The sequence below is a fragment of the Sprattus sprattus genome, assembly GCF_963457725.1.
Source record: "Sprattus sprattus genome assembly, chromosome: 19".
NCBI lineage: Eukaryota > Metazoa > Chordata > Actinopteri > Clupeiformes > Clupeidae > Sprattus > Sprattus sprattus.
The window spans coordinates 23474017-23484855 of NC_137917.1; the positions used below are offsets into that span (position 1 = coordinate 23474017).

General features: G+C 45.5%; 1 protein-coding gene across 1 annotated transcript in view; it reads left to right on the top strand.

Annotated features, from left to right (window-relative positions):
• Positions 1-413: 413 nt before the first annotated feature.
• mtmr11 (myotubularin related protein 11) overlaps positions 414-10839 on the top strand; it is a 38331-nt gene continuing 27905 nt past the window's right edge. Inside the window, exon 1 of the mRNA XM_080857912.1 lies at positions 414-725. Within this exon, the coding sequence (XP_080714038.1) occupies positions 669-725 (57 nt within the window). The 5' untranslated portion in view covers positions 414-668. The remainder of the gene's footprint in view (positions 726-10839) is intronic.

Consider the following 10839-nt stretch of genomic DNA (forward strand, 5'->3'; position numbering starts at 1 on the left):
GCTTGTTGCAGGGAATATGTTGATTTTGAACACAGACTGCAGTATCTGTTCATTTTATGTGTGTTTCTTTCCTGTTTTGTTATGAATGTATTTGATCTTTATTCGTTTACCATTACTCTTATTTCATGAAAGATCTTGGAATGCAGAACTCTTGACATGAATTCAAGTTTCCTTATTTTCGTGGTAAAACGGCCTGGCCCTTTAAGAGGCATAGAGACGCTTGGGTGTCTTTTTTTGTTACTGTGTAGCGCTCCACTGTGTCATTTTCACTATGGCGAGAGGGTAAATAATAGTAGCTAATGGAAAACGCTTCCATTTCGCGTTGGCGGTCATCTACATCTGTGTTGTCGGGAGGGGAACAACACTGTGACGATTACAAAAACGAGACTGCGACGATTGACGGTGAACTTATTTTAGGCGCTGAGCGGAGGAGGTATGGATGGGTTCCGCTTCAAGACCAGCAGAATTCACGAGAGTGGTTTACCCCGCTACAGAGAACACCTCTTCACTCAGTGGTGATGCAGGTTGAATGCAGTGAAAAGTAACAGTTCCAGATAAACATGGAACGGGCCAAAGCACTGCTTTTACACTGTTGCTGACTTTTACTACCGTTTGGGTTCAATGTGGATTTTGTGAGGATATAGCAAGATACGTTTCTGGATGTCAAAATGTTAACGGGATCCAAGACTACGTTCAAAGTGAGGCAAATGGTTCCTGATGTTAAGGTAGGTGGCCTGGAAGCACCGTTGTCGTATCCCAGTTTAGGGGTATTTTTAAATGAGACTGTTGAAAGTGTATGAGTTTTTTTGTGTAGTTATATCAGTTATAAACATCTGTTATCGTTTTAAGACGGGCTACAAGCTCTGAGAAATGTGGAGTGTGTCATATTATCTCTGCCAACTATTTCTTCTGGTGGGACCTTGAAGGCCTGCCTCAATCAAATTTCACATCACTGACTGTTTGAACAGTGAACCACCATGACTATATCCCAAATTCTGAAAAGCATTTTGAGATAAACTATGTATACAGCTTTTTCGTTTGGAAGCACGTTACCAAGACGCTGCTGCCAGTGCCTTCAACACAGCACAGGTTCTCATAGTTTAAGAAGCTCGAGCAGATTTCTCCCCTCTCCTGTTATTTGTGAATAGCTATTACTACCTCATAACAGTCAGCACATTAGTAAATTACATTTTATCTAACATAAACAACTGACAGTATAGTATGATTGTGTACAACACCATCTCTACTTTTGACCGTTTGGTCCATTTTCACTGACTAAACAACTTCTCTTTAGTGCGTTCTCAGGCTTTCCCTTCATGTGACTCAGAAAGAAGCCACATGAACTGCAGGGTAAAGCATATTATAATTACAGACTTTCAGTTCCCAAGTTCTCAAACATAAGCCTAATTAAAAAACCGGATGTACGCTCTCATGCTGCTAGTTTCATCGTGAAGGTGTTACCACAGAAGTTTAGCCTTTAACCTGTGGCCTATAATTTCAACCAATAATAAAGCTCAAACGAAACACATGGCTCCACTAATATAAGATGTAAGCAGTGTGTTGACCCCCTTCTCCACAAGTGTACTGCACTGTGATTGTTGGAAGTGTGTTGCTTTTGCTCGCAATGAGGGCAAAGGTTGTGATGAATTTCAACGGGGTGAACTGCTCTCGTAGTCCTGATAACTCTGGCATACTTTTGTGCCCCTACAATGGCCCTGTTGTGTGACGGGCCGGCCATAGTAGCAGGGAATCGAATAAAACCTTTTCCTCTTGCTTTTTACTCACAGACATTAATCAGTCTCTACAGGAAGCAAAACCAGGCGTGATTAATTACCATTGTGCTCGAATGAATCAAAAACCTGCTCAACACTTTGTAGTGTCTAGAGAGTTTCATTGCATGCAAATCTAAATGTCATTTTCTCAAGCATAGCTGTTTTCCCTTAACATTTTGTTCAGAAATTACTAAATATGGTTTATAGACATCTTAACATAAGTCCCTGCCAATAGTTTTGGTAGGCTTGGGTGACGTTTAAAAGCTGCCTCATTCACAGGACTGCCGTCATGGCTAGACAGGAATATTTCTCAACACGGAGTCCCAGACAGAGTGGTCCTGAGCAGGTAGAGAACGCGTCCCGCTGTTGTTCTTGCTCGTCTTCTGTCGCTCCGTGGCTATTTTAGGCAGCCGTGGTGGAACAAGGCAGAAGATGCCTCCCTCTCTCTAACTACACCCTGCGGCTGGGCCTGCCAGAAGGGGCCCTCAGGGATACACCAAAACATCTGTGGTTGCCATGGTAACTGTGGGTGGCAAGCTGTGTGTGTGTGTGTATGTGTGTCTGTGTGTGAGTCAGAGCGTGCGCGCGCGTGTGTGCGTGTGCGTGTGCGTGTGCGTGTGTGTGTGTGTGTGTGTGTGTGTGTGTGTGTGTGTGTGCTGCTTCTGATGGTGAGAAAGAGAGCTTCATGAATACATAATGCTGAAATTGCATTTTTATGCATAGCAGCTACAGAGAAGAGAAGAATGGTAGGGGGGAGAGCTGCTGTAATAACAGCCCCGGTTCATGTGTGATAGTGATGGTGAAGCCCACCTAGCTCACCAAGGCTTGCTGTTCCCATACAGATACACATATATGTGTGTGTGTGTGTGTGTGTGTGTGTGTGTGTGTGTGTGTGTGTGTGTGTGTGTGTGTGTGTGTGTGTGTGTGTGTGTGTGTGTGTACGTGTGTACGTGTGTACGCGTGTGTGTGTGTGTGTGTGCATGTCTGGGGAGGCCCGTTAGGGGGGAGGGGGAGTATTTAGACCACAATAGGAAGTGGCCTTTTTTCTTTGTCTGAAAGGGAATCTCCATGAGAGTGTATTTACACTAAAAATATGGTGTTTGTTTTTTTCTAGTCCGAGGTCCACCCTGTTCTTGTGTTTTCCAAATCAGCATTTTTGAGTAGCCAGAGTGGGCTACTATTCACCTGACCTCGATAATGGCTGTCATGAAAACAGACACTGAGAGGTATATCCCCTGAATTATCCACTACCATCCATACATTAATGCACTGGCAGCTGTTGTCTTCCATACATTAATGCACTGAATGTTGTTCTCTTCCATACATTAATGCACTGGATGCTGTTCTCTTCCATACATTAATGCACTGAATGTTGTTCTCTTCCATACATTAATGCACTGGATGCTGTTCTCTTCCATACATTAATGCACTGGAAGCTGTTCTCTTCCATACATCCATGCACTGGAAGCTGTTCTCTGCCTGTCTGGAAGCAGTTAGCCTTATCCGCGTGTCTGTAAGCCCCATCGAGGCAGAGAATGGCGGGTCCCGGAGCTCAGTTTCCGCATTGCTCCAGATCTGAGCTGATAAAACGGAATAAGTAATGCCACAGATCCTCACCTACCCCACTCTCACAGGCCTGTTCACAGACAGACTCAGAAGATGAGCAACTGTCTGGAAGCGTGGCCTTTGAAGGCAGGAGCATGAGTGGCATTGCACTGGATTGCATTGCGTTGGAGACGAGAGAGAGAGAGAGAGAGAGAGAGAGAGAGAGAGAGAGAGAGAGAGAGAGAGAGAGAGACTGTAGTCATAGAGTCGGGGGGCTGCAGGGTTGGCTCTGTACTGCACTGCACATCGCTGTCTTCAGCCTTAGAGTGTTTCCCTGAGCTGTGCGTGTGGAAGAACAGACACCCTCCACAGTGTATTTATGTGTGTCCTCGTACCTGTGTCCCATGTTTGCGCTTTTGGGGAACATATGTGAAGTGTGGCTAGAATGTTTGTGTAGTGAAGTCATGGAACCCAATATGCAGTCGCTCCGTATGTTCCATGCAGTGGACAATAACGATAGGCTGGCGGCAGCAACCGCTTATTACAAACTGAATATGGCCTTCAATTATGATAGGGGTACTTTCCCTCCCCGTGCTTGTTTATATTCAGCATTAGCGTAGCATCGGCGGCAGCGACATCAAATCGTGTGACTCCATGAATGGCTTTGATACCACATCTTGTGTCATTAAAAGTGCCGCATTTTAGGCATATCGTCGGGTGGCTTTCAGTGGTTTAATCGTGATGTAAAATAAACTGTAAACAGTCATTGTTGGGTGCTCCTTTGTACGCACCTAAATACATAGTTCAAACAGAGAGCCAGAGATTATAGACAGAGGTGTAAGTGTGACTTGTTGCCACACCCTATGACTGACCTTTGAGATTTCCGCCAGGATTTGAGGCGTGTGGGTACATTTAGAGTTGGATTCAGTTTCGCTGGACGCACGAGAGAATGAAGCTAAAATAACTGACAAGTGTTGACACAGGTTAATATGATTCCATCTGCTCATGCAAAGCAATGGCCCCCACATTGTTTTTGCAGGTTTGTGTCTAGACAATAATTAGGCAAGGCACAGCTATAAATACCCCCCTCTCAGGCTGAATGAAAGCCTAGCAGGTTCCTTGGGGAATGTTCTGGAAATGCCTCAGCAGAATCTCTTGAAATGGTTGGAAACTTAACACGTGTATTCTGCATTTAGCCCGACTGGAGTATAATTTTTCACGTTTAACAGGGATGACTTATGAATTCATGGTTCAAGAAATGTACGGTAGAGTTTAACACCGCATGTTTAAATTGCTTTCCAAGGTTTGGTCTCTTGACCCCCTGGTGAAGTGGAAAGCCTGACACAGACTTTTTCCCTTTGAAAAACAAACCCACAAAAAGGATATCATCTCTGGTTTGACATTGAACAGGAGTTTGTAGTGTCTAGAGAGTTTCATTGCATGAAAATCTAAATGCCATTTTCTCAAGCATAGTTGTTTTCCCCTTTACATTTTGTTCAGAAATAACTAAATACGGTTTATGGACATCTTAAGATAAGTCCCTGCCAATAGTTTTGGTAGGCCTCGGGTGACGTTTGAAAGCTGCCTCATTCACAGGACGGCTGTCATGGCTAGACAGGAATGTTTTATGGTTTCATGCGAGCCTTTTGTCTGGCACAGAACACGATAGGGGTATTACTAGGCCCGTCCTGGTTATGGAGCTCCGGGTGAATTCTGCGGAAATCATAGCCATACGACAGCGGCTCCGCCACTTTATAAGGCTCAACTTCAGACCAACGACTGTTTCTGAGCAGTGCAGACTAAACGGGTCTGAACTGAGGGAATTCCAGATGCCTCACTTAACGAGAGATTGATGCCTTGCACAGATGTGCATTATTACTGGTTTATTTATTTATTTATTGTTGTGTTTTGCCTCTCGCTGCTGGATTGTAAAGTTAACGGTGTGAGGTTTACGAGTCCGCTCGGTTTCAAGGCTGGGAGGAGGAGAATCAGCAGGAGGAAAACCAGCAGGAGGAGGAGGAGGAGGAGGAGGAGGAGGAGGAGGAGGATTGTGGTCTGAGGTGTGCTGGTGTGCTGGTGAAGGCTCTCGCAGGCTATGGTGGAAGGGGAAGCCATGAGCAATGGAAACTCCAGTGGGTCTTGGCTGCTCTCCCCCCAGGAACTTGAAAGGGTTTTTGAGGGAGTGAGAGAGAGAGAGAGAGAGAGAGAAGTGGAAGGGAGGGAGAAGAAGGGAGCAATGAAGAGAGGAAGACGTGAAAGCGACTGAGTGATTTGCAATGAAGAGAGGAAGACGTGAAAGTGACTGAGTGATATGCAATTAAGTGGGAGTGAAACCTCCTCCAGCTTCTCTCTTCTCGAGGGGAAATGGAGACCTGTGGCCAAGGAATCTCCCTGCACCTCCTCCTTTCTCTCTCTCCTCCACTGTTCCCTCTTTCTCTCTCTCCTCCACTGTTCCCCCTTTCTCTCTCTCCTCCACTGCCACCTCTCTCTCCTCAACTGTTCCCCCTTTCTCTCTCTCCTCCACTCTCCCCCCTTTCTCTCTCTCCTCCACTCTCCCCCCTTTCTCTCTCTCCTCCACTCTCCCCCCTTTCTCTCTCTCCTCCACTGTTCCCTCTTTCTCTCTCTCCTCCACTGTCCCCCCTTTCTCTCTCTCCTCCACTGTTCCCTCTTTCTCTCTCTCTCCTCCACTGTTCCCCCTTTCACTCTTACCACACTGCTTTCGTTCCCTCGTGACACTGGCTATTACCTCATTACACATTACAATTGTCCCTTATTTTTTGCCTTGCTCCCAATTCCAGTTGGTTGTTTGTAAAGGGAACGTTCTGGCCTATTGTTTACCGGGAGTGTTACGTCACTGCCTCCCTGCAGACCTTTCTCATCTCTGCTCATTAATAGAGAACACACGGAAACTTGTGGAATGTTCTTTTCATCTATTTGTTTAGCGAGCTCAGCAATACTACAAAGAACTACAAAGCCCACATGCCCTGTGGTACACAGGCCCTAGGGAGGCTTACAGGATGGGGCTCTGGATATCATAAGCAGTGAAGTGAAATGAAACAAATTCCAAATTGTCCCTAATGTCCAAAACAGATGGAGACGTTGACATTTGGCAGTTTGACCATTGAAGTTTTTTTTGAACATCAACAAAAGTGACCACATCAGATATTGAGAATGAGAAAAGAAATCCTGATATTTTTTTTATTAAATAATACAAAGTTAACTGTTCACAACTGATGATTCTTGGCAAGGGCCGTGTTAGACTCAGGGATGGGGGTGAGTGAGAGGAAACATGATAGAAAATGGAGTATGTTGGCAGGGCAAAAAAAGAAAACCCAAAGTCAATAGTAGGCCGGGCAAAAAGCGGGTTGCCCGTAAAGTTTTACGGCGGCCTCCCTTGTTTTTCACAGGGCTGTTTTCTGCCACCTCAGGGTTTGGCTTCCATTGGAGTCGGTAGATGAGGTCAATGAATAAGCCTTTTAAAGCTACCTCTGGCTCCACAGTGTGTGTTCTGTTGTTTGTGTTTCTCAGGATCCTGCTTGTTCGTGTATGGTTTAATAGAGTTTAGTAGTTTGACCCTTGAAACGCAACAGTTAGTGAAGGAAATAAAAGACAGGCAATGACTAACATATGGGTTATATTTCAGTTATGACCAAATATCTGCTTTTCATTTCACTTCTTCTCCAATGTCATGCAATTTCATGGTGAAATTAGTTTTTTTTTAAGGGCATTGCAACCCTTTTGTGCATATTTTACAGCCTAACAGCAATTAGAGAAGCCTTTTTCTTTTCTTTTTTTTCATTAACTTGCTCAGTCTGTTTTTATTTCACATTAAAAGCATTTTCAGTTGGGTTGACTTGTTCTTGAGGTCTTTTCCCTAAAAGATTTGCCAGTGGGAGTGCATTTTTCCAAACCACAGTATCCTTATGCCCTCCGGTCCTCCCAGAGCTCTATGTGTGTGTGTGTGTGTGTGTGTGTGTGTGTGTGTGTGTGTGTGTGTATGTGAGAGAGGTTTCTGTAATAACTAGTCTCTCCAGAACCAGACAGTCTGCAGACATTAAGCTTACCTTATCAGCTGTTTGGATGTATTTCAAAAACATCCACCAGGAGAACAAACAAACACAAGTCAACCCTAACCCTTTTGTGTGACACTGAAAGCAAAGTAGCTGGGCACTCATAACCCTGGCTTCCTGTTGGAATGGGCAGCCGTATCGCTGGCTCTTGTGAGGCTGACTGGCCCTATGTGAATGAGTCCAGTTTATTAGACTCACACAATAGCCAAAGGTGCTCTTTGTTCAGCAGCTTCAGCAGGACTAGAGCCGCTTAAGCTTCTGGGAGGATGGAGCAAAGCTATTAGCATGAGACGCACAGTCTCTCCAAGACCTAATGTTCAAGCTTAGCCACTACCATGCGAAGCACAGTCTTCCCAAGACCTAGTGTTCAAGCTTAGCCACTAGCATGCGAAGCACAGTCTTCCCAAGACCTAGTGTTCAAGCTTAGCCACTAGTATGCGAAGCACAGTCTTCCCAAGACCTAATGTTCAAGCTTAGCCACTAGTATGCGAAGCACAGTCTTCCCAAGACCTAGTGTTCAAGCTTAGCCACAAGCATGCGACGCACAGTCTCTCCAAGACCTAGTGTTCAAGCTTAGCCACTAGCATGCAACGCACAGTCTCTCCAAGACCTAGTATTCAAGCTCAGCTAAACTCTGTGACCCACAGGGGCTGTACTTATGAGCTTTCGGGGGGATTCAACGGGTAGCTGGTGGCGTTTTATATTTAGGTTAGACAGAAGAAGACCGTATAATCAGCTATATTACAGCTGTGTGACTGCAAATTGGGCACTGTACTGTTATGTTTGTTATAGACGTGGGCCACCAGATCCCAGTGAAAGTAGCTTGAATTAAAGGCTGGTGATAATCCAGTGGCATTATTTAACTGTAGGTGATAGACACACTATTCTCTGAAGAGGAATTTGGAATATGAAAACTCTGTCTTTTCCCCGTTTCTATCATCTGTTTCAGCTCTGCCCGAATGTCAGAATAATACAGTCAGCATTTTTGTTTTGTTTAGTTTAGGGTTAGGTTAAAAATGTGTGTTATTATTTCAGCTTTTATCTTCGCTCCTTCTGTGTAGGTTTTGTATCTCACTGGAGAGAACTGCTGTGTGTGTGTGTGTGTGTGTGTGTGTGTGCTGTGTGTGTGTGTGTGTGTGTGTGTGTGTGTGTGTGTGTGTGTGTGTGTGTGTGTGTGTGTTGGTGGGTTTTGAGTTCTCTGATGCTCTCAATGTGTGTGTGTGTGTGTGTGTGTGTGTGTGTGTGTGTGTGTGTGTGAGAGAGGGAGAGGGCGAGGAAGAGGGGGTGGCGGGCACCGTTAAGTGAACCCACATGTGTGAGTAACAGCAGCCGCTCTGGCTCCCCTCATTTGGTTCACACTGCCCAGTCAAGTAGCCTGCCAGCTTTACGTGAGGGACATAGACAGACAGACAGACAGACAGACAGACAGACAGACACACAGACAGACTGACAGACAGACAGACAGACAGAGAAGCAAGGAAGAGAAAAAAAGAGAGAGACTATTCAAGATAGACAGAAAGAGGACAAAAGATGAAAAAGAGAAATGCCGAGACACTGACAAACGGTCACTCAGACAGGTCAAGGTGTTGGTGTGAAACCAAGTCATGAAAGCCTGCCTCATGACTAAGTATAAACTCACCCTCTCTCTCTCTCCTCTCTCTCTCGCTCTATCTCTCGCTCTCTCTCCTCTCTCCCCCCTCCTCTCTCTCTCTCTCCCTCTCTCCTCTCTCTCTCTATCTCTCTCTCCCTCTCTCCTCTCTCTCTCTCTCTTCCTCTCTCTCTCACTCCTTCTCCCTCTCTCTCTCTCTCACTCCCTCCCTCACTCCCTCTCTCTCAATTTCAATTTCAATTTCAAATGGCTTTATTGGCATGAATGTGCGATACATTGTTGCCAAAGCACTCAATACAACAATATTAACAGCAGATAACAGCAACATTAGTGATAATACTGATAACAACACACACACACACACACACACACACACACACACACACACACACACACACACACACAGAGATCAGCATTAAGGGAAATAAAAAAAAAAAAAAAAATAATAATTAAAACTGCAAGCAGTGATGAGCGGGCCTGAGCACGGCGCTGGTCGATGGCAGACGTGCACCGCACAGCCTTCCGTCAAGCGTGGAGCGAGCCGTGAGAATGCCACGTACATCGGCACATCACAACAATACAGCGCAAAGAATAAAGAAAGCGACGTTCATACCACCAACAGGTGGCGCTATAGGCGATTGACATTATGGGCATATATCTGAGTTCAGAACGGGTCCAGCGTCCACCCTATGAAGTTTGGTCAGGATCGGAGAATGTGCAATGTTTCCATCCACCAGCAGGTGGCGCTATAGGCGAGTGGCATTATGGGCATATGTATGCGTTCAGGCCGGGTCCAGCGTCCACCCTATGAAATTTGGTCAGGATCAGAAAATGTGCAATGTTTCCAACCACCAACAGGTGGCGCTATAGGGGAGTGGCCTTATGGGCATATGTATGCGTTCAGGCCGGGTCCAGCGTCCACCCTATGAAGTTTGGTCAGGATCGGACAATGCAGGTAGGATTTATAAGTGACTTTGTGGTTTTGGCGGGCACTGGCGAATCGTAAAACTTTGAGGGTCTGCCACGCCCACACCTTTGAGAAATTCAAAAATCTGGTAATACAATTTCATCCCCCATGGCTGAAGAGTATCCTGACCAAGTTTGAAGTCATTCCCATTAAATCTGTAGGAGGAGTTCGATCAGATGCGAGGTGTGGGAACAGAGTAACGATTCCAACCACCAACAGGTGGCGCTATAGGCGTGTGGCATTATTGGCATATGTCTGCGTTCAGGCCGGGTCCAGCTTCAACCCTATGATGTTTGGTGAGGATCGGACAATGCAGGCTGGAATTATAAGTGACTTTGCGTTTTGTGGCGAGCATCGGCGAGTCGTAAAAGTTTGAGGGTCTGCCACGCCCACATCTTTGAGAAATTCAAAAATCTGGTAATACAATTTCATCCCCCATGGCTGAAGAGTATCCTGACCAAGTTTGAAGTCATTCCCATGAAATCTGTAGGAGGAGTTCGATCAGATGCGAGGTCTGAAAAGGGCCAAAAACAGGTAAAAACGCACGTTCCGCTCAAAATTGCCGACTTCCTGTTGACCTGCCACCATTTTGTCAATACACTTTTTGGTGCGTCTGGGCATGACAAAAAAGTTTGCAGAATCATTTTTTTGCTATGCCAAACTAACCCCAATGCATAGGGGTATTTGCAGTGTTGTAGGGGGTTCTAGGGGGCGCTACAGAGCCATTTTGCCCCGCCCAAAAATTCCATCAACGCAAAAGTTCTCATAATTCCCGGCATAACATCCCTGCCAAATTTGGTGAGATTTCCATGGAATATCATGAAGAACGAGTCGTAAAAGTTTGAGGGTCTGCCACGCCCACACCTTTGAGAAATT